Source organism: Diabrotica virgifera, chromosome 1 (genome assembly GCF_917563875.1).
Source record: "Diabrotica virgifera virgifera chromosome 1, PGI_DIABVI_V3a".
Lineage (NCBI taxonomy): Eukaryota > Metazoa > Arthropoda > Insecta > Coleoptera > Chrysomelidae > Diabrotica > Diabrotica virgifera.
In genome coordinates, this window is record NC_065443.1 from 81,614,697 (window position 1) to 81,640,310 (window position 25,614).

The 25,614-nt window shown below is 32.3% G+C and overlaps 1 protein-coding gene across 1 annotated transcript in view; it reads left to right on the forward strand.

Annotated features, from left to right (window-relative positions):
• The window catches only part of LOC114332671 (nose resistant to fluoxetine protein 6), a 125,001-nt gene extending 100,120 nt beyond the window's left edge, over nucleotides 1-24,881 (forward strand). The window contains exons 10-13 of the mRNA XM_028282500.2: nucleotides 1,327-1,513; nucleotides 6,108-6,250; nucleotides 24,301-24,442; nucleotides 24,734-24,881. Coding sequence (XP_028138301.1) covers nucleotides 1,327-1,513; nucleotides 6,108-6,250; nucleotides 24,301-24,442; nucleotides 24,734-24,783 — 522 coding nt within the window. The 3' untranslated portion in view covers nucleotides 24,784-24,881. The remainder of the gene's footprint in view (nucleotides 1-1,326; nucleotides 1,514-6,107; nucleotides 6,251-24,300; nucleotides 24,443-24,733) is intronic.
• The last annotated feature ends 733 nt before the right edge of the window (nucleotides 24,882-25,614 follow it).

A 25,614-nucleotide genomic window follows, 5' to 3' on the forward strand; every position in this document is an offset into this window, starting at 1 on the left:
GAAGCGCTTGAGCCACTTCCCCGTTTGTTATTTTGGTGACCATTTCTGCTACTGTCTCCGTTGACTCTACAGGCTGTCTGTCAAATTCTTCATTTAATAAGCTGTCAAAGTACTTTCTCCATCTCTTTTTGACATCCCTTTCGTGAACTAGTATTTTATTATTTTCATCTCGGATACATCTAATCTGATTAAAATCTTTTGCTTTCTTTGCTCTCTGTTTGGCTATTTTATATATCTTTGTTTCGCCTTCCCTGGTGTCAAGTTGATCGTATAGGTTTGAATACGCTTCTGCTTTGGCTTTTGCTACTGCTACTTTCGCTTTCTTTTTCGCCACCATATAGTTTTGAAGATCTGTGTCGGATCTGGTTTCTTGCCACTTTTTATATAATTTTCTCTTCTCTTTTATTTTTCCTTGTACTTCGTTTGACCACCACCAAGTCTCTTTATCCTCAAACTTTTTTCCTGACGTTTTCCCAAGTATTTCAATAGCAGTCTCTCTAATACTACTGGCCATTTTTCTCCAAATTGTATTAGGGCTTCCTTTCATGTTCCAACATATTTCTTCTACTATTCTTCTCCTGAACAGACCTTCTTTCTCATCTTTCAGCAGCCACCACTTGATTTTTTGTGGTCCTCTCCGATATTTTTGTTTAGTTTCGCTTTTTACTTCGATGTCCAGAACAAGCAGCTTATGTTGTTGGCTTATTGTCTCACTAACTATTACCTTGCAGTCCTTGCATTCACGTATGTCTTCTTTCCTTATCATGAAGTAGTCTATTTGGGATTGATGTTGTCCACTTTTGTAAGTAATAAGTTGAGTTTCTCTCTTTTTAAAGAATGTGTTAACAATCACCATATCCAATGCTGTTGCTAATTCAAGCATGTCATCTCCAGCTTAATTTCTAGTTCCAAAGCCTAATCCCCATGTATTGTTTCATATCCTGTGTTGGTTTGGCCCACATGTGCATTGAAATCACCTCCTATTATAACTTTCTCCTCTGCTGGAATATCACTCAGTACGTCTCCTAATTGGTCATAGAAAGCTCTTCTTTCATTCTCACTTAATTTCAGTTTATAATCAATCGCGACAATATACCGTAGCATCTAAACAGCTTTAAAAAAAATCAATAAATCGTAGCAATTTATCGTCACAATAAATTGCTCGCATTTTTTGCTGCGTCTAAACGTCACTTTAGATGGACCATCGATTTAAAATATTATAAATTTCCACGTTGCCAAATGTACAGTTTCTGAGATATACGGATAATATGCGCATTCTTAAATATAAATGAAATATGTAAGTCTAAAATCCTAATTATTTTTTAGCTAACTAATTTATTAATATGGATTTTAATTTTGACGATGATGGGAGTGTTAGCTGTGTATTACCAAGTAATAATCATATCCCTCGATTATTCTGATACAGCGGTTGCCATTTTTTACACAATTTGCAGGCCACTATGGTGCCTAGGATTAAGTTGGATGGTATATTCCAGTTACCATGGTTATGGTGGTACGTATAAATTCTTAGTTTCCGAAAATATTATTCCATATTTATGCAATCATATATCAGTTGCAAAATAAAAACAATGGAAAATATGTTTAAGTGATTACGTTCAAAGATAATAATGTTTCTATACAATGAAAACATTATTTATAAGAATTCGGCAAAATTAAGATTGTGATTAACGATTAATTTTTTATATCTTGATATCTATGTTGAAAATGTGTAACACTTTGATACAAATAAGCTTCATAAGGTTTTTGCAGATTGTTCAATAAATCTACAAATAATGTAGTTTGTATTGTATCTAAAAATAGGATGTTTTGCATTAGAAATTATTTATTATAACAATTTCTTCCAGAATAATAAAAAATTTAAATTAAAATAATAAAAATATATGAAATGGCAATCTCTTGAAAGAAGAGGGGAAGACCTAAAATGACATGGACTTCTGAAATCCAAAACTACACGTTGGAGAGAGATTTACGTCCAGATGATTGGGACGAGAGAAGACAATGGGAACTGGGAACTGGAAGGCACAAGCCGGTATTTATTCCGTCCTTTTTCCAGGAAGGAACGAATGGGAGTCAAATAAAACGAATCTCATAATGGCTGATTAACGCTGGAGTACCGACGGCTCCAAAACTGATAAATGCTTTTGAGCTGGGGTATACGGAAGGAAAACTCCGCCATTGCCTGGTCCCAAGTCCAGGATGAGAAAGGAGGAGGGTTGTGCGTTGGGCTAACAACCTAACCACATAAAAAATATCTTGTTATGGAATCGTCAAGATGCCTCGGAACTGGACTGAATAAAACGATGACAACAAATGCTATGGAAATGGATACGAGAAAGGTTATATAATATATGGGCTGCTGGAATGTAAGAACTATGTATGAGATCGGCAAAACTAACCAGGTAGCTGCTGAGATGGACAAAAACAAAATAGAAATCCTAGGTGGAAAGGATTTGGGAAAACGAGACTACCGAATGTAAAAACAATCTTATTCTCGGGACATACACATGAAACTGCCAAACATGAGGGCGGAGTTGCCATAATGCTACGAAAAAACGCAACACGAGCAACGAGCATTGATAGATTGAGAGGGTGTGACAGATAGGATTATAGTAGCAAGGTTTAAAACGAGATTTCGCAACCTCTCAATAATAAATGTTTATGCTGCCACCAACGACAAAGAACAGGTAGTGAAAGAAGAATCTTTTGAACAACTGCAAAATATGATAGAATGGAGGCAAATAATAAAAGTGATATTTTAATAGTGATGGGGGATGTGAACGCCAAAATAGGTGGGATAATGAGGGGAAACAGTTTATAATGGGCAGGGAAGGCTTAGGAGAAATAAATGAAAATAGTGAAATGTTTACTGACTTCTGTGCCCAAAACAACTTAATGATTGGCGGAAGTATCTTTCCACACAAGCGCATACACAAGATAACGTGGATTTCTCCAGGAGGTGAAGTACAAAACCAAATAGACCACATTACAATAAATATACGATGGAGGAAATCACTACTGGATGTAAGATCTATTAGAGGGGCAGATGTAGGGTCCGATCATGTGTTAGTGAGAGCGAAATTTACAGTTAAACTGCGAGCAGCAGCAAAGATAACACCGAATAGAGAAAAATACAATGCCCACTGGATCAGAGATGGAAATGACGTACATAATGAATTCAGAGAGCGAATGCAGTATAATTGGAGAACGGCCGGTAACATGGAGGAAGCCACTGTAGAGGAACTTTGGAACAAGTATAAAGGGACGTTAAAGAAATCTGCAGTGGAAGCAGTTGGCTACAAGAAAAACAGTAACAAACTCTGGATGACAAAAACAACATGGGACAAGATACAAGAACGTAAACAAATTAAAGTCAAGTTACTAGGAATGAAAGATGACGATGAGAAGCAACAATTAGAACAGAAATACTGGGAAAAAAACAAAGAAGTCAAAATAAGTTCAAGAAATGACAAAAGATCATACCACAACGGACTCATTAATGAAGCTGAAAATGCGGCAAGAGAAAACGACCTAAAAAAAATTGTATGACATCACAAGAACCTTGACAAGAACAAACTGAAATGGTACATACCACTAAAATAAAAGATAAAGATGGTGTCGTACTGAAAACAGAACAACAAATTCTTACTAGATGGATGGAGTATTTCAAAGAAATGTATGAAGGACAGAATATAATAAACGAAATAGAAGAGGAACCTAACAGACAACCAATGAGCATGAACACCGAAGAATTCACCCATGAAGAGATAAAAGATGCAATTAAACAATTAAAAAGAGGAAAAGCTGCCGGAATAGACAAGGGGTTAATCAAAGCAGACATCGAAAGTCCACATCTATGTATACTGTACACACTTTTAAATAAAATTTGGAGAACCGAAGAGCTACCCAGAGAATGGACGCAAGGCTTAATTGTAAAAATTCCTAAGAAGGGCGACACATCCAAATGTGAAAATTGGAGGCCGATCACCCTGCTATGCACAACAAGCAAAATAATGACCCGAATCATGCTTGAAAGAATGAAGGCAGAATAAGCTATATGTGAACTTTATAGACTTCGAGAAAGCGTTTGATCGTGTCGATCGCAAAGCCTTATGGAAATTGCTAGAGAAATAAGGAATGCCTCCCAAGTATATCAGAATTATAAAACTATTCTACGAAGGGTCCACAGCACGCATAGTCCACGAAGGAAAGTTAACATAACGAATAGATATTGCTACAGGAGTAAGACAAGGCTGTGTGCTCTCTCCGAACTTATTCCTGATCGTGATAGTAATCGACTTGATCATGTCCAAGGCTACTAGTAATAACACTGGAATAAGATGGAATGTTTTTAACCAATTTGAGGACTTGGAATTTGCAGATGACATATGCCTTTTAACAGAAAAAAGATAACACATGCAACGCAAACCTGAAAAAGTAACAGAGGCAGGGAAGAAGGTCGGACTTAACATAAACGTCAGAAAAACTAAAATAATAAAAATAAATACACCAAGAGAAATGGGAATATCACTGGGAGGCACGGAATTAGAAACGGTAGAGAAATTTAACTCCTTGGGCAGTATTTTGAACAACAAAGGAGGGACGGATGAGGACGTAAAACGGAGACTAGGAATAGCTCAAAACGCATTCAATATGCTAAGGAAAATGTGGTCTTCACGTCAGATGACAAGTAAAACGAAGATAAGATTATTCAACAGCAACGTGAAGACTGTGTTACTATATGGAGCAAAAACTTGGAAAGTGTCAAGAAAATGTATCGGACAGATGCAGGTGTTCATAAATAAATGCCTAAGGAAGATTCTTAACATTTACTGGCCAAACCGCGTATCAAACCAAGAGTTATGGACAAGAACTAACCAGGAACCTATATATAAGACAATATGCAAAAGGAAATGGAGTTGGATGGGGCACACACTAAGGAGACCTGACACAGACAGAGCGAGGCGAGCCCTAGAATACACACCACGTGGAAAGAAAAGACCAGGTAGACCCGTAGAAACGTGGAAAAGAAGTGCTGAGAAAGAAATTAATGTTATTGGGAAAACCTGGGCAGAAATAAAGATCAGTGCAAAGGATAGGACAGAATGGAGACAGACAGTTGACGCCCTATGCTCCGCATGAAGTGAAGAGGAATAAGTAAGTAAGTATACGGTATACGGAAGAAAAATAAGGCTAAGTCTTTGTGAAAATTATTAATGAGCATATATTTATTCCATGGAATTTCGTTTACTGTGCTGTGGAGGTATTAATAGACGCTTTCTTTTGTATTTACATCTCTGTTGTTCTCAGGTGCATAAATTGCTATCCCATTTAGGTCTTAACTTCTAGTTTGACCTAAATATATGCAAACTATTCTTTCCGAGACATATTTACCGCCTTCTACTTGGTTTGCAAGTTCTGGTGTATTAATAGGACGATTTCTTCTTTAGCTATGGTTTCTTTCGCATTATCACCAAAGGACATTAAATAATTACCTAACATAATTCTGTCTTTCCCCTTTTTCTTTGTATCTTGAAGTGTACAGATATAAATATTCTTCTCGTCGTTAAGTTATTTTTTGGTTACTGATTTTACATTCGACCTACTGACTCAAAGAATATTTTTCGTTTTCTTTTTTATCGCATTGGTGGTCATCGCTGAATTTGTCCTTCTCGGAATCATAACTCTGTCTCTATGAACAAAGTAGGTACTTATAGTCCTTCAGTAGTAGAGTGCTAGTGCTAACCTTGCTGAATACTCCTTCCTCCGCTATCAAGGCTTGGTGCCAAAGTAGTCAAAGGTGACTTGATATTTTATTTTCGGTAACGGTGTGGACTAATTGCACTAATCAACTGTATTACCTACTAGTTCAGGCGGGATCTCTTGAAAAGGAAACAATAATGGACATGTTCCATCAGAGTGTTGGGAGTTACCTAAAAAGTTAACGTTATAGCACTTTTTAATTTTTTTTTATTTATTTTTCACTCTAACTGTAAACATCCATTTTAAGTGCAACAAATCGGTATAATATAAGATACTTTAAAGATATTAAGAAGAAAAAAAATATTTTATAACAAATATGTTTTTAGGAATCGTCAACTGGATTTTAGTCCGACCTACTTTACAGATAACTGCAAAGTTATCTTATTGCATGTATCTAATTCACGGTTTAGTAATTACACACGCTACGTTGATGACAAGAGACAGGCTATTTTTCAGCGATTGGGTAGAGGTAAGTTAAATGACAATTTATTCATAATACATCGATTAATAATGTAGTAATTATATTTGGGAAATTTGAAGATATTTTGTCATTACTTTTATTACTTTTAGTTTAGTTGTCCCGTCACTCATTTTCTTTTAAAGAACGAAGAAATGCGAAGACAAAAATACTTCATTTTATACAACATTGCGTCTGTAATACTTGTTAAATCTTTTTATGTTTCTTGGAACCTGAAACATTTCATCATATCGTTTTTGGTTCACTTTCAATTGTTTATCACATCAGTTAATAAGTCTCGATCCATGAATGTATCATCATCATCATCAACAGCTATTCTATCCATCGTCGGATGCAAGCCACCCTTAGGTGTGTGGTGTGTTTTTTGTTATATCTGTTTGCTGTTTTTTGCATCCATTCGTGGCCAGCCATTCACTTGATGTCATCAGTCCATCTTGTTTGAGGTCTGCCTCTACTTCTTTTGCTTGCTCTTGGTCGCCACTCCAGTGGATCATTTCGGATCTAGGACTTCTCATTTCGAGTTCTTCTAAGGAATTACCTGGATCATTTTTAGAGGCCAAATAAAAATAATTTAAACTGCAATAGTTATATATGGGCACGTTCCTAGTAATTTAAAGGTTAATTTTATTGAAAGACAGCTTATGTTTCATTTCGGTTCAGAGGTGATCAATTATCCCCTTACGTACGTTTCACCCTCTCAAGGATCTTCAGAGGGGCTATATGATCTGCTCTGATCTGATCTAGAGCAAATCATATATAGTTCTTAGGCCCCCATATAAAATTATTATTTATGACCACACCGTTGAAACTTTTTGTACTTGTTATTTGGGTGGAGTCGGACAAATTTCGAGCTTAGCGCATCATGGCAGTGGGGCGTTTGTCTGTCAAGCGGTCACGAAGTTGTCAATTTTATGCAAGAAAAAAATTTATAGCTACATTGGTCATTTTATTTTAATCAATGGTTTTTATCGTATAAACAGCGAAAATAATTTTGTCGGACAAAAATATTGGGGCATACGACGCGTCGGACACGCTAAATATGTCAAATTTATGAAAATAAAAAATTTATTACCACATTGCTAATTTTATCAGAATATACCATAAAACATTTTTACAATAATGTGGTAACCTTGTCGGAAAATTTTCACGGGGCATATGCACAGTCGGACGCGCCGAAGATGTCAATTTCCTGAAAATTTTTTATTTATTACCACAGATGTCATTTTTATTTTGTGCTGTTCTTTTACATGTGTAATGCATATTGGATCACTTGTCGGACAAAAATAATGGGGCGTTTTGGAGATACAGGATGTCAAAGTTAAACTTTTTTTTTTATTTATTATCGAATATTTCCTGACAGGTATGAGATAACAACATGAAATTTGGTATGTGGGGGTTTCTTGGGTCGAGGAAACTAAATTCCCTACCAAAAATTATGCATTGCCCAGAGGGCGCCACATACGCCTTTCAGCACTCATTTATTACGTTCAATTTTTTTATCCCTCACTCTGTATAATTTTGACATTAAAATTTTTATTGTCCTATTAGTTTTACTTAAAAAAGGTATACTTCTTTCATCTCCCTAAACTCAACCGTTTTCGAGATAAACGCATTTTAAATCTGCGATACACCATCATTTTTAGCATAATATCATTGTAGTTACACCCGAAAAATAACTTAAAACCATAAAATTATCCAAAAATGTATCGCAAATTTCTTCAAATGGAATTTGCGATGCAATGACATAAATTTGAGAACTGCTATATATTATGCTAATATTATGCTAAAAATGATGGTGTATCGCAGATTTAAAATGCGTTTATCTCGAAAACGGTTGAGTTTAGGGAGATCAAAGAAGTATACCTTTTTTAAGTAAAAATAATAGGAAAATAAAAATTTTAATGTCAAAATTATACAGAGTGAGTTATAAAAAAAATTGAACGTAATAAATGAGTGCTGAAAGGCGTATGTGGCGCCCTCTGGGCAATACATAATTTTTGGTAGGGGATTTAGTTTTCTCGATCCAAAAACCCCCACATACCAAATTTCATGTTGTTATCTCATACCTGTCAGGAAATATTCAATAATATATAAAAAAAATTTTAACTTTGATATCCTGTATCTCGGTTATTATAAAATTTGTACTAAGATAAGTTTAAATCTAAGCTAACTAACTAAGCGGTCTATTTTTACCTCAGGAACCTGACGTTAAGCTATGGCCCATTATTTACGAAATTTTACCTGTATATAAATTAAATGAAATTGAATGTATTGTTTCTCGATTCCACGTTAAGATATATATGGTCGCCTTCTATGATTATCTCTCAAATGATCTAGTGTCCATCGAATGTACACTAGAGTTTTTTTTCTATTCGAAATAGAATAAAAAATTATTTTAATGGCCGGTAAATGAACTCGTATTGCTCTATTTTTATATAAATCTATCTAAATTTAGCGTCGCAACCACTACAACTACATAAACCATTTCGGCGATAATGATCAAATGGATTATACTTTTGGAACTAGATACCTTCTAATCGTATTACCGAATTTGATCACTAAATATGAGTTTGAAACGTATTGAGAAGTAGTGTCTGATGCATCCAAGGTCAAGTAGGATAACCGAAGGTATTATAGGACTATTGAGCTTGAAAAACCGGTTTTCCTATAGGAAATAGATTTGATCACACTTATGAAGGCTATAACTTAAAAATTCGAATTTTTCCAGATAGAGGTATACACCGATAGACGCATCTAGAGTCCTCCTTATTTGTTGGCGCAATTTGTAGGTTGAAATTTTGAGTAATTGTCTAAAAACCAAAATTTTCAAAGTTTAGTTTTTCGGTTTTTCAGCTGTACTGAGCCGTGTGTATCTCTGATCTTAACCACTTAAGCACTATTTGAAAGCTTAACTCAACGCTATTAATTTGGTGCACTTTTGGTTTTCCTGTCTCTTCTTGAACCTAAGATTTATACCCCCAAAAAATATGCCGTTTTGTACCTACCAAGTCCTATAGCTGGCTTATGGGTGGTCGAAAGTCACAAGCTATACCGGTTCTGAATCGGCCCTGACCCCCTCTTAAAACATAGAAAAGAAATTCAGATCGGTATAACTTTTCCACAAACATACACACAAACATACAAAACATTTTCCCCTTTTTAAATAGAAGTTGAGTAAAATTTCTGAGATCGGTAACTTTTGAATGATATATACAATTTTCAAAATGGCAATGGGATAAGACAGAGAGATTCCCTGAGTCCTCTGTTGTTCAACCTGATCATGGACGAAATAATAAAAAAAGTATTAAAAAAGTATATTATTAAAAGTATTATAAAATAACAAAAAAAGGATACCAAATGGGAGAAAAACCACTTAAAATAATCTGCTATGCAGACGACGCAATACTAATCTCTCAAAGTGAAGATGATTTACAACGTATGCTGCACGAATTTAATATAACCGCTAGAAAATTTAACATTTTAATTTCCCCAAAAAAGACTAAATGCATGGTTACAACAGTAGATCTAATAAGGTGTAAATTAGAGCTGGAGGGTCAAATAATAGAACAAGTCATGGAGTTTAAATATCTAGGCATCAAACTATGCAACTACGGAAAGCTCGAAACAAAAGTGGAAGATCAGATGAATAAAGCAAACAGAGCCGCAGGTTGCCTGAATGAAACAATATGGAGAAATAAAAACATCAGAAAAGAAGTGAAAGGCAGAATTTACAAAAGAGTCATCAAACCAATAATGACATAAGCGGCAGAAACACAACCTGATACAGAAAGGACAAAAAAAGCTATAGAAACAGCAGAGATGAAAACATTGCGAAAAATCAATGGTAAGACGCTGTGGGATATAGCTAGAAATGTAGATATATGAAGGGGACGCAAGGTGGACAACATTAATAACTGGATGAAAAGCAGAAGGGTAGAATGGAACGACCACATAAGCCGAATGACAACAAATAGAGTAGTAAGAACGGACAGAGACGGTTCCCCAATAGGAAGACGATCAGGGGGAAGACCACGAAAAAGATGGAATGACAACTTACTGGAGGCACATTGAAAAACAGACAGAGTAATGTCTATATAAAAAGAAGAAGAAGAAGAAGAGAAGAATTTTCAAAATTAAACATGCGTTGAAAATCGGACTTAAATTTTCGAAATTTTTGGGAGATTTGGGGACGAGAACGAAAAACAGACCCTAAATGGGAATGGCCGTAACATCCACACCCTTGTACCAAAATGGATGGTTGACATATTTCTCTCTTCCTATATTTTAAGATTGGATTTGGCCCAATTTTTTCAATTCAGTCACATTTAGAAAATCGAAAATTTCTTGTATAATATAGTGTCGCATGTACGGGAACAGCCGTTCTCTGGGATATAAAAAAATAATAAGCATCAAGGAGACCAACGCGAACTATAAACTATTTTTCTACGTTTGATCTACATAGATCAAACTGAAAATTTGTAGAAATACTCCTTATAATGTTTATAAGGACGTAACGTAGAGAACATTTCAAAATTTTAGAAAAATTTTCCGAAATTTTCCCTCTTGTCGGAAAATCTTTTTGGAAAATTTTGGGTAAAACTCACCGTCATGCCCTTTTAAGTGTTGTACATAGCGTATGTACCAATTTATAGCTAAATCGATTCAAAAGAAACCGACAAACACTGTTTTAAATTTTTTTTTGATAATACCTCCTCCTCGATAGCCTAAAAGACTTAAGCTTTCTGTTCGTTTGCCCCAACATTTTTGTCAGACAATTAGATTTTTTGTTCAAGAATATAATTACTTGTAACTTACTGCCTTTGTCGGAAAATTGGTTTTAAAGATAATGGATGCACGAACCCAGCAGAGTTTAAAAGTATAATTTATTAATAAAAATTAAATTTTTTTGTCCGACTTTGGATTTGACCCAATATTTTTGTCGGACACTTAGATTTTTTTATTTAGAATATGTGGGTACAGCTCTACGTCATACCCCTTTAAATGTTTTACTTAGTGTGTGTACCAATTTTCAGCTATATCGATTTAAAAATAACCGAGAAAAACTGTTTTACATTTTTTTTTTGATAATACCTCCTCGTCGATAGCATAAAAGAATTCAGTTTTCTGTCCGTTTGCCCCAACATTTTTGTCAGACAATTACATTTTTTGTTTAAGAATATAATTAATTGTAACTTACTACCTTTGTCGGAAATATGGTTGTAAAGATAAGGGATACACGAACCCAGCATAGTTTAAAAGTATATTTTATCAATAAAAATTAAATTTTTTGTCCGACTTTGGATTTGCCCCAATATTTTTGTCGGGCACTTAGATTTTTGATTTGGAATATAACTACTTATAACCTGATACATGAGTCGGAAATTTTTTTTTAATTCGAGAAAAAAAACTACAGAACGATGTTTGTCGTTGTTCAAGGAGTATGTAAGCAAATATCAGATCACAATTTTTCTAAAATTTTCCCTCTTGTCGGAAAATTTTTTAAGAAAATTTTGGGTACTGCTCTACGTCATACCCTTTTAAATATTTTACTTAGTGTGTGTACCAATTTTGAGCTAAATCGATTCAAAAATAACCGAGAAAACTCTTTTAAAATTTTTTGATATTACTTTCTCGTCGATAGCCTAAAACAATTAAGTTTTCTGTTCGTTTGCCACAAGATTTTTGTCAAACAATTACATTTTTTGTTTAAGAATATATTTACTTGTAACTTACTACCTTTGTCGGAAAAATGGTTGTAAAGATAAGGGATACACGAACCCAGCATAATTTAAAAGTATAGTTTATCAATAAAAATTAAATTTTTTGTCTGACTTTGGATTTGCCCCAATATTTTTGTCGGACACTTAGATTTTTTGATTTGGAATATAACTACTTATAACCTGATACATGTGCTGAAAATTTTTTTTAATTCGAGAAAAAAATACAGAACGATGTTTGTCGTTGTTCAAGGAGTATGTACACAAATTATCAGATCAAAATTTTTCTAAAATTTTCCCTCTTGTCGGAAAATTTTTTAAGAAAATTTTGGGTTCCGATCTACGTCATACCCTTTTAAATGCTTTACTTAGCGTGTGTACCAATTTTCAGCTAAATCGATTCAAAAGTAACCGAGAAACACTGTTTTAAATTTTTTTTTGATAATACCTCCTCGTCGATAGCCTAAAAGAATTAAGTTTTCTGTTCGTTTGCCCCAACATTTTTGTCAGACAATTACATTTTTTGTTTAAGAATATAATTACTTGTAACCTACTACTTTTGTCGGAAAAATGGTTGTAAAGATAAGGGATGCACGAACCCAGCATAATTTGAAAGTATACTTTACTAATAAAAATTAAATTTTTTGTCCGACTGTCGAGTTGCCCCAATATTTTTGTCCGACACTTTGATTTTTTGATTAAGAATATAATTACTTATAACCTACTAATGTTGTCGGAAAAATGGTTTTAAAGGTAAGGGTTGCACGAACCCAGAATTGTTTAAAAGACAGTTTATTAATAAAAATTAAATTTTTTGTCCGACTTTGGATTTGACCCAATATTTTTGTCGGACACTTAGATTTTTTGATTTAGAATATAACTACTTATAACCTGATACTTGTGTCGGAAATTTTTTTTAATTGGAAAAAAAACTACAGAACGATGTTTGTCGTTGTTCAAGGAGTATGTACGCAAATATCAGATCACAATTTTTCTAAAATTTTCCCTCTGGTCGGAAAATTTTTTGGGACAATTTTGGGTACAGCTCTACGTTATACCCTTTTAAATGTTTTACTTAGTGTGTGTACCAATTTTCAGCTATATCGATTTAAAAATAACCGAGAAAAACTGTTTTAAAAATTTTTTTTTTGGTAATACCTCCTCGTCGATAGCCTAAAAGAGTTAAGATTTCTGTTCGTTTGCCCCAACATTTTTGTCAGACAATTAGATTTTTTGTTTAAGAATATAATTACTTGTAACTCACCACCTTTGTCGGAAAAATGGTTGTAAAAATAAGGGCTGCACGAACCCAGCATAGTTTAAAAGTATAGTTTATCAATAAAAATTAAATTTTTTGTCCGACTTTGGATTTGCCCCAATATTTTTGTCGGACACTTAGATTTTTTGATTTGGAATATAACCAGATACTTATAACCTGATACATGTGCTGGAAATTTTTTTTTTAATTCGAGAAAAAAAACTACAGAACGATGTTTGTCGTTGTTCAAGGAGTATGTACACAAATTATCAGATCACAATTTTTCTAAAATTTTCCCTCTTGTCGGAAAATTTTTTAAGAAAATTTTGGGTACAACTCTAAGTAATACCCTTTTAAATTTTTTACTTAAGGTGTGTAACAATTTTCAGCTAAATCGATTTAAAAATAACGGAGAAAAACTGTTTTAAAAATTTTTTTGATAATACCTCCTCGTCGATAGCCTAAAATAATGAAGTTATCTGTTCGTTTGCCCCAACATTTTTGTCAGACAACTACATGTTTTGTTTAAGAATATAATTAGTTGTAACATACAACTTTGTCGGAAAAATGGTTGTAAATATAAGGGATGCATGAACCCAGCATGACTTAAAAGTATAGTTTATTAATAAACATTAAATTTTTTATTCGACTTTGGATTTGCCCCAATATTTTTGTCGGACACTTAGATTTTTTGATTTGGAATATAACTACTTATAACCTGATATATGTGTCGGAAATTTTTTTTTTCAAGAAAAAAAACTACAGAACGATGTTTGTCGTTGTTCAAGGAGTATGTAAGCAAATATCAGATCACAATTTTTCTAAAATTTTCCCTCTTGTCGGAATATTTTTTATGAAAATTTTGGGTACAGCTTTACGTCATACCCTTTTAAATGTTTTACTTAATGTGTGTACCAATTTTGAGCTAAATCGATTCAAAAATAACCGAGAAAACTCTTTTAAAATTTTTTGATATTACTTTCTCGTCGATAGCCTAAAACAATTAAGTTTTCTGTTCGTTTGCTCCAAGATTTTTGTCAAACAATTACATTTTTTGTTTAAGAATATAATTACTTGTAACTTACTACCTTTGTCGGAAAAATGGTTGTAAAGATAAGGGATACACGAACCCAGCAAAATTTAAAAGTATAGTTTATCAATAAAAATTAAATTTTTTGTTCGATTTTGGATTTGCCCCAATATTTTTGTCGGACACTTAGATTTTTTGATTTGGAATATAACTACTTATAACCTGATATTTGTGTCGGAAATTTTTTTTATTTCGAGAAAAAAACTACAGAACGATATTTGTCGTTGTTCAAGGAGTATGTACACAAATATCAGATCACAATTTTTCTAAAATTTTCCCTCTTGTCCGAAATTTTTTTGGGCAAATTTTGGGTACAGCTCTACGTCATACCCTTTTAAATGTTTTACTTAGTGTGTGTACCAATTTTCAGCTAAATCGATTCAAAACTAACCGAGAAAAACTGTTTTAAAATATTTTTGGATAATACCTCCTCGTCCATAGCCTAAAAGAATTAAGTTTCCTGTTCGTTTGCCCCATCATTTTTGTCAGACAATTAAATTTTTTGTTTAAGAGTATAATTAATTGTATCCTACTACTTTTGTCGGAAAAGTGGTTGTAAAGATAAGGGATGCACGAACCCAGAATAGTTTAAAAGTATAGTTTATTAATAAAAATTAACTTTTTTGTCCGACTTTGGATGTGCCCCACTATTTATGTCGGGCAGTTAGATTTTTTGATTTGGAATATAACTACTTATAACCTGATACATGTGCTGAAATTTTTTTTTTTAATTCGAGAAAAAAATACAGAACGATGTTTGTCGTTGTTCAAGGAGTATGTACACAAATTATCAGATCACAATTTTTCTAAAATTTTCCCTCTTGTCGGAAAATTTTTTAAGAAAATTTTGGGTTCCGATCTACGTCATACCCTTTTAAATGCTTTACTTAGCGTGTGTACTAATTTTCAGCTAAATCGATTCAAAAGTAACCGAGAAACACTGTTATAAATTTTTTTTTGATAATACCTCCTCGTCGATAGCCTAAAAGAATTAAGTTTTCTGTTCGTTTGCCCCAACATTTTTGTCACACAATTACATTTTTTGTTTAAGAATATAATGACTTGTAACCTACTACTTTTGTCGGAAAAATGGTTGTAAAGATAAGGGATGCACGAACCCAGCATAATTTGAAAGTATACTTTACTAATAAAAATTAAATTTTTTGTCCGACTGTCGAGTTGCCCCAATATTTTTGTCCGACACTTTGATTTTTTGATTAAAAATATAATTACTTATAACCTACTAATGTTGTCGGAAAAATGGTTTTAAAGGTAAGGGTTGCACGAACCCAGTATTGTTTAAAAGACAGTTTATTAATAAAAATTAAATTTTTTGTCCGACTTTGGATTTGACCCAATATTTTTGTCGGACACTTAGATTTTTTTATTTAGAATATAACTACTTATAACCTGATACTTGTGTCGGAAATTTTTTTTAATTGGAAAAAAAAACTACAGAACGATGTTTGTCGTTGTTCAAAAAGTATGTAAGCAAATATCAGATCACAATTTTTCTAAAATTTTCCCTCTTGTCGGAAAATTTTTTTAAACTACGTCATACCCTTTTAAATATTTTACTTATTGTGTATACCAATTTTGAGCTAAATCGATTCAAAAATAACCGAGAAAACTCTTTTAAAATTTTTTGATATTACTTTCTCGTCGATAGCCTAAAAGAATTAAGTTTTCTGTTCGTTTGCCCCATGATTTTTGTCAAACAATTACATTTTTTGTTTAAGAATATAATTACTTGTAACTTACTGCCTTTGTCGGAAAAATGGTTGTAAAGATAAGGGATACACGAACCCAGCATACTTTAAAAGTATAGTTTATCAATAAAAATTAAATTTTTTGTCTGACTTTGGATTTGCCCCAATATTTTTGTCGGACACTTAGATTTTTTGATTTGGAATATAACTACTTATAACCTGATACATGTGCTGAAAATTTTTTTATTTCGAGAAAAAAATACAGAACGATGTTTGTCGTTGTTCAAGGAGTATGTACACAAATTATCAGATCACAATTTTTCTAAAATTTTCTCTCTTGTCGGAAAATTTTTTAAGATAATTTTGGGTTCCGATCTACATCATACCCTTTTAAATGCTTTACTTAGCGTGTGTACCAATTTTCAGCTAAATCGATTCAAAAGTAACCGAGAAACACTGTTTTAAATTTTTTTTCGATAATACCTCGTCGTCGATAGCCTAAAAGAATTAAGTTTTCTGTTCGTTTGCCCCAACATTTTTGTCAGACAATTACATTTTTTGTTTAAGAATATAATTACTTGTAACCTACTACTTTTGTCGGAAAAATGGTTGTAAAGATAAGGGATGCACGAACCCAGAATAATTTGAAAGTATACTTTACTAATAAAAATTAAATTTTTTGTCCGACTGTCGAGTTGCCCCAATATTTTTGTCCGACACTTTGATTTTTTGATTAAAAATATAATTACTTATAACCTACTAATGTTGTCGGAAAAATGGTTTTAAAGGTAAGGGTTGCTCAAACCCAGTATTTTTTAAAAGACAGTTTATTAATAAAAATTAAATTTTTTGTCCGACTTTGGATTTGACCCAATATTTTTGTCGGACACTTAGATTTTTTGATTGAGAATATAACTACTTATAACCTGATACTTGTGTCGGAAATTTTTTTTAATTGGAAAAAAAAACTACAGAACGATGTTTGTCGTTGTTCAAAGAGTATGTAAGTAAATATCAGATCACAATTTTTCTAAAATTTTCTCTCTTGTCGGAAAATTTTTTTAAAAAATTTTGGGTACAGCTCTACGTCATACCCTTTTAAATATTTTACTTAGTGTGTGTACAAATTTTGAGCTAAATCGATTCAAAAATAACCGAGAAAACTCTTTTAAAATTTTTTGATATTACTTTCTCGTCGATAGCCTAAAAGAATTAAGTTTTCTGTTCGTTTGCCCCAAGGTTTTTGTCAAACATTTACATTTTTTGTTTAAGAATATAATTACTTGTAACTTACTACCTTTGTCGGAAAAATGGTTGTAAAGATAAGGGATACACGAACCCAGCATACTTTAAAAGTATAGTTTATCAATAAAAATTAAATTTTTTGTCTGACTTTGGATTTGCCCCAATATTTTTGTCGGACACTTAGATTTTTTGATTTGGAATATAACTACTTATAACCTGATACATGTGCTGAAAATTTTTTTATTTCGAGAAAAAAATACAGAACGATGTTTGTCGTTGTTCAAGGAGTATGTACATAAATTATCAGATCACAATTTTTCTAAAATTTTCTCTCTTGTCGGAAAATTTTTTAAGATAATTTTGGGTTCCGATCTACATCATACCCTTTTAAATGCTTTACTTACCGTGTGTACCAATTTTCAGCTAAATCGATTCAAAAGTAACCGAGAAACACTGTTTTAAATTTTTTTTCGATAATACCTCCTCGTCGATAGCCTAAAAGAATTAAGTTTTCTGTTCGTTTGCCCCAACATTTTTGTCAGACAATTACATTTTTTGTTCAAGAATATAATTACTTGTAACCTACTACTTTTGTCGGAAAAATGGTTGTAAAGATAAGGGATGCACGAACCCAGAATAATTTGAAAGTATACTTTACTAATAAAAATTAAATTTTTTGTCCGACTGTCGAGTTGCCCCAATATTTTTGTCCGACACTTTGATTTTTTGATTAAAAATATAATTACTTATAACCTACTAATGTTGTCGGAAAAATGGTTTTGAAGGTAAGGGTTGCTCGAACCCAGTATTGTTTAAAAGACAGTTTATTAATAAAAATTAAATTTTTTGTCCGACTTTGGATTTGACCCAATATTTTTGTCGGACACTTAGATTTTTTGATTTAGAATATAACTACTTATAACCTGATACTTGTGTCGGAAATTTTTTTTAATTGGAAAAAAAACTACAGGACGATGTTTGTCGTTGTTCAAAGAGTATGTAAGCAAATATCAGATCACAATTTTTCTAAAATTTTCCCTCTTGTCGGAAAATTTTTTTAAAAAGTTTTGGGTACAGCTCTACGTCATACCCTTTTAAATATTTTACTTAGTGTGTGTACCAATTTTGAGCTAAATCGATTCAAAAATAACCGAGAAAACTCTTTTAAAATTTTTTGATATTACTTTCTCGTCGATAGCCTAAAAGAATTAAGTTTTCTGTTCGTTTGCCCCAAGATTTTTGTCAAACAATTACATTTTTTGTTTAAGAATATAATTACTTGTAACTTACTACCTTTGTCGGAAAAATGGTTGTAAAGATAAGGAATACACGAATCCAGCATAATTTAAAAGTATAGTTTATCAATAAAAATTAAATTTTTTGTCCGACTTTGGATTTGCCCCAATATTTTTGTCGGACACTTAGATTTTTTGATTTGGAACATAACTACTTATAACCTGATACTTGTGTCGGAAATTTTTTTTTATTTCGAGAAAAAAAACTACAGAACGATATTTGTCGTTGTTCAAGGAGTATGTACGCAAATATCAGATCACAATTTTTCTAAAATTTTCCCTCTTGTCCGAAATTTTTTTGGGAAAATTTTGGGTACAGCTCTACGTCATACCCTTTTAAATGTTTTACTTAGTGTGTGTACCAATTTTCAGCTAAATCGATTCAAAAATAACCGAGAAAAACTGTTTTAAAATATTTTTGGATAATACCTCCTCGTCCATAGCCTAAAAGAATTAAGTTTCCTGTTCGTTTGCCCCAACATTTTTGTCAGACAATTAAATTTTTTGTTTAAGAGTATAATTACTTGTATCCTACTACTTTTCTCGGAAAAATGGTTGTAAAGATAAGGGATGCACGAACCCAGAATAGTTTAAAAGTATAGTTTATTAATAAAAATTAAATTTTTTGTCCGACTTTGGATGTGCCCCACTATTTATGTCGGGCACTTAGATTTTTTGATTTGGAATATAACTACTTATAACCTGATACATGTGCTGAAATTTTTTTTTAATTCGAGAAAAAAATACAGAACGATGTTTGTCGTTGTTCAAGGAGTATATACACAAATTATCAGATCACAATTTTTCTAAAATTTTCCCTCTTGTCGGAAAATTTTTTAAGAAAATTTTGGGTTCCGATCTACGTCATACCCTTTTAAATGCTTTACTTAGCGTGTGTACTAATTTTCAGCTAAATCGATTCAAAAGTAACCGAGAAACACTGTTATAAATATTTTTTTGATAATACCTCCTCGTCGATAGCCTAAAAGAATTAAGTTTTCTGTTCGTTTGCCCCAACATTTTTGTCAGACAATTACATTTTTTGTTTAAGAATATAATGACTTGTAACCTACTACTTTTGTCGGAAAAATGGTTGTAAAGGTAAGGGATGCACGAACCCAGCATAATTTGAAAGTATACTTTACTAATAAAAATTAAATTTTTTGTCCGACTGTCGAGTTGCCCCAATATTTTTGTCCGACACTTTGATTTTTTGATTAAAAATATAATTACTTATAACCTACTAATGTTGTCGGAAAAATGGTTTTAAAGGTAAGGGTTGCACGAACCCAGTATTATTTAAAAGACAGTTTATTAATAAAAATGAAATTTTTTGTCCGACTTTGGATTTGACCCAATATTTTTGTCGGACACTTAGATTTTTTGATTTAGAATATAACTACTTATAACCTGATACTTGTGTCGGAAATTTTTTTTAATTGGAAAAAAAACTACAGAACGATGTTTGTCGTTGTTCAAGGAGTATGTAAGCAAATATCAGATCACAATTTTTCTAAAATTTTCCCTCTTGTCGGAAAATTTTTTAAAAAAATTTTGGGTACAGCTCTACGTCATACCCTTTTAAATATTTTACTTAGTGTGTGTACCAATTTTGAGCTAAATCGATTCAAAAATAACCGAGAAAACTCTTTTAAAATTTTTTGATATTACTTTCTCGTCGATAGCCTAAAAGAATTAAGTTTTCTGTTCGTTTGCCCCAAGATTTTTGTCAAACAATTACATTTTTTGTTTAAGAATATAATTACTTGTAACTTACTACCTTTGTCGGAAAAATGGTTGTAAAGTTAAGGGATACACGAACCCAGCATTCTTTAAAAGTATAGTTTATCAATAAAAATTAAATTTTTTGTCTGACTTTGGATTTGCCCCAATATTTTTGTGGGACACTTAGATTTTTTGATTTGGAATATAACTACTTATAACCTGATACATGTGCTGAAAATTTTTTTATTTCGAGAAAAAAATACAGAACGATGTTTGTCGTTGTTCAAGGAGTATGTACACAAATTATCAGATCACAATTTTTCTAAAATTTTCTCTCTTGTCGGAAAATTTTTTAAGATAATTTTGGGTTCCGATCTACATCATACCCTTTTAAATGCTTTACTTAGCGTGTGTACCAATTTTCAGCTAAATCGATTCAAAAGTAACCGAGAAACACTGTTTTAAATTTTTTTTCGATAATACCTCCTCGTCGATAGCCTAAAAGAATTAAGTTTTCTGTTCGTTTGCCCCAACATTTTTGTCAGACAATTACATATTTTGTTTAAGAATATAATTACTTGTAACCTACTACTTTTGTCGGAAAAATGGTTGTAAAGATAAGGGATGCACGAACCCAGAATAATTTGAAAGTATACTTTACTAATAAAAATTAAATTTTTTGTCCGACTGTCGAGTTGCCCCAATATTTTTGTCCGACACTTTGATTTTTTGATTAAGAATATAATTACTTATAACCTACTAATGTTGTCGGAAAAATGGTTTTAAAGGTAAGGGTTGCACGAACCCCGTATTGTTTAAAAGACAGTTTATTAATAAAAATTAAATTTTTTGTCCGACTTTGGATTTGACCCAATATTTTTGTCGGACACTTAGATTTTTTGATTTAGAATATAACTACTTATAACCTGATACTTGTGTCGGAAATTTTTTTTAATTGGAAAAAAAACTACAGAACGATGTTTGTCGTTGTTCAAGGAGTATGTACGCAAATATCAGATCACAATTTTTCTAAAATTTTCCCTCTTGTCCGAAATTTTTTTTGGGAAAATTTTGGGTACAGCTCTACGTCATACCCTTTTAAATGTTTTACTTAGTGTGTGTACCAATATTCAGCTAAATCGATTCAAAAATAACCGAGAAAATCTGTTTTAAAATATTTTTGGATAGTACCTCCTCGTCCATAGCCTAAAAGAATTAAGTTTCCTGTTCGTTTGCCCCAAGATTTTTGTCAGAAAATTACATTTTTTGTTTAAGAGTATAATTACTTGTATCCTACTACTTTTGTCGGAAAAATGGTGGTAAAGATAAGGGATGCACGAACCCAGAATTGTTTAAAAGTATAGTTAATTAATAAAAATTAAATCTTTTGTCCGACTTTGGATGTGCCCCACTATTTATGTCGGGCACTTAGATTTTTTGATTTGGAATATAACTACTTATAACCTGATACATGTGCTGAAAATTTTTTTTTTAATTCAAGAAAAAATACAGAACGACGTTTGTCGTTGTTCAAGAAGTATGTACACAAATTATCAGATCACATTTTTTCTAAAATTTTCCCTCTTGTCGGAAAATTTTTTAAGAAAATTTTGGGTTCCGATCTACGTCATACCCTTTTAAATGCTTTACTTAGTGTGTGTACCAATTTTCAGCTAAATCGATTCAAAAGTAACCGAGAAACACTGTTTTAAAATTTTTTTTTGATAATACCTCCTCGTCGATAGCCTAAAAGAATTAAGTTTTCTGTTCGTTTGCCCCAACATTTTTGTCAGACAATTACATTTTTTGTTTAAGAATATAATTACTTGTAACCTGCTACTTTTGTCGGAAAAATGGTTGTAAAGATAAGGGATGCACGAACCCAGCATAATTTGAAAGTATACTTTACTAATAAAAATTAAATTTTTTGTCCGACTGTCGAGTTGCCCCAATATTTTTGTCCGACACTTTGATTTTTTGATTAAGAATATAATTACTTATAACCTACTAATGTTGTCGGAAAAATGGTTGTAAATAAAAAAATTTCAGGAAATTGACATCTTCGGCGCGTCCGACTGCGCATATGCCCCGTGAAAATTGTCCGACAAGGTTACCACATTATTGTAAAAATGTTTTATGGTAGATACCGTTAAAATTATCCATGTGGTAATAAATTTATTATTTTCATAAATTTGACATATTTAGCGTGTCCGACGCGTCATATGCCCCAATATTTTTGTCCGACAAAATTGTTTTCGTTGTTTATATGATAAAATCCATTGATTAAAATAGAATGACCAATGTGGTAATAAATTTTTTTCTTGCATAAAATTGACAACTTCGTCACCGCTTGACAAACAAACGCCCCACTACCATAATGCGCCAAGCTCAAAATTTGTCCGACTCCACAAAAATAACAAGTACAAAAAGTTTCAACGGTGTGGTCATAAATAATAATTGTATATGCGGGCCCAAGGCCTAATAGACCCTCTGAAGATTCCTGAGAGGGTGAAACGTATGGAAAAGGATGATTGATCATCTTTGAACCGAAATGAAACATTAGCTGTCTTTCATTTCCTCAATTTACTCATATTGTGAGTACACGGAACCAACTTTCTTTGGAATTTTTACCTAGACGAATGAACGGAAGATGACTGCATATTGTAGAGTCCCTTTAGTCTCATTTATTCGTCGTCTACTTGCCTTGTAAACTGTAGAAGATACATATTGAGGTTGTACCCAGAAATTGGTTCCACGGTAGAGGTCTTCACATTTTCGGATCTAGGACTTCTCATTTCGAGTTCTTCTCAGGAATCACCTGGATCATTTTTAGAGGCCAAATAAAAAGAATTTAAAGAGCAATAGTTATATGTGTACGTTCCTAGTAATTATTATTATTATTATTATTATTATTATCCCGGTTATTTATAGCGTTCTTCGCCTTCCGGTTCCCAGTTTTTATCTTCGTCGGTCGTTCCATTCGCCAGGGTGAAAATTCCTTTCCAGAAATTTAAAGGTTAATTTTATTGAAAGCCAGCTTCTGTTTCCTTTCGGTTCAGAAATGAGCAATCATCCAATTACGTACGTTTCAACCTCTCAGGGATTATCAGAGGGGCTAAATGATCTGATCTGATCTGATCTCATCTAGAGCTACATAAATTATTAGAGATTATGAATCTCTAATAATTTATGTACAAATAAAAATCCACGAGGCAAATAAAATTCCTGTAGCTGGCTGTATACCATAAATCACAAAAAATACAAGATCCTTTGTAAAAGGTATATTTAAAAGACCCCAATAAGGGTTACATCACAAAACAAAACGTTTTTGGATTAATATAACATCATCAGTGTTAAGTCAATAGCATGCATGCGTGAGACACCAAAAAGTTGTGGGTGAAAACCCTTTAAAAGTTTCAAGATCTTAAACAATGATACTACATATTGTTATTAATACAGATGGATCTCGCAAATATTCCTGGATATAACCCAGGGGTCCAGAGTCCTGTGTTGCCCTGGGTTATATCCAGGAATATTTGCAACTTCCATATGTATTAATAATAATATGTAGTATCATTTTAAGATCTTGAAACTTTTAAAGGGTTTTCACCCATAACTTTTTGGTGGCTCACGCATGCATGCTATTGGCGTAACACTGATGATGGATTACCTATTAATCCGAAAACGTTTTATTTTGTGATGTAACCCTTATTGGCGTCTTTTAAATATAGCTTTTACAAAGGATGTTGTATTTTTTTTATTTATAAATAGATTATGAAACTACATAAATTGGTCCACGGTAGAGGTCTTAAAATTTTCGGATCTAGGATTTCTCATTTCGTTAATTTTATTTTTATTCATATCCTGATTCATATCTTATAACCCTTTGTATATGATAGCTTCATTATTATATTTCTATCTAATTTCATTTTCATACTTTTTTTAAGCTTAAAACACAAGAATTGCCTACCTGTATTTTACTATTGATTTTTTTATTTTTAGTTTAATAATTGGTGCGCATATTTTATAGTATCTTTTCTACTTGCATTTGTATGGTCATTGGCTTTCGAATCACCCTTAATTATAATAGAAAAATTAATTTTTGGAGGAGCTACCCCAAGAAAATCTAAACCTAAAAATAAAAGTAAGTATTATACATAATGATCCCGTTCAAATTACAAACTTAAATTCTTATGTATTAAGTACTTCCAAATACAAAACCAGCGACTTCACCACCCAAAACATCCCAGGCACATAGATGTCTCCCCAGTACAATTCTGAGAGAACCTTTCGGAAAGACAAAAATTATACCTCTATTTTGTTTATATAATTTTTTATTCTTTTATAAATAACCTGTTAACCATGTGGAGCAAATGGTATTAGGTTGCAAACTTTTATTAAAAAATCAAGATATTAATTTATTATATATTTTTAGGTGAAAACGCTGAAAATACACAACAAGATGTTCAAAACGCAGCAGTGTAAGAAATATCCTATTGGAGGTTAACGTAACATAAATACTCAAATGTCTGAAATGTATTGTTTTTATTTTTCTAAATATTAAAATTAAATTATTTTATGTACTAATGTGTTAAATTTCAATCAAACTGTTTTATTTTTGTCTTTGTTTTGAAGATGTATATTTATTTTATTTACCTTATGGCATCTCATTTACATATCTTTAAATTACAATTTAAAGGATTAAAGTACCTATACATTTGCAGTATAAAGACTAAACAAAATCGGTTCCAAGACAGATCCCTAGGGGAATACATTAGGTACTAAATGATCTCATTCCTCTACTGGAAATTTCCTTGACTTGGAACTTCCTGGACTTGGATCTTTAAGAGCATGTTATCTTGTTATCTATATTATACAAGAGATGATCCCTAAACATGATACGTCATGTCATACGGACACTTGTAGATGAGACCTTATCTCTAGACACTATCGTAGGTCGCGAATAAATCTATGAATACTACAGAAGTTTTTTGCTCTCTTAAAACCCTAGGACTTGGTAGGTAAAGATATGGTTGCTATTAAAACCTGCCTGTTCTTGTAGTATTTCCTTCAGTTTCCTCAACAGCGATTCTGTTGGATAACAATTTCTCAACAAGCTTAGATAAAATAATCAATAATACTATTGACCGACAGCTTTTTGAGTCATTTGTTGGTTTTTCAGGTTTTTTGAAGATCCCTATATTTAATTTTATCTGGGATTTGATTGACATTGATTTAGTAATCCAGATTATTAAAAGGCGTTTAAAAAGTCTGGCACTACCAGATTATGGAAGTCTTCGAAGCAAAGCAAATAGG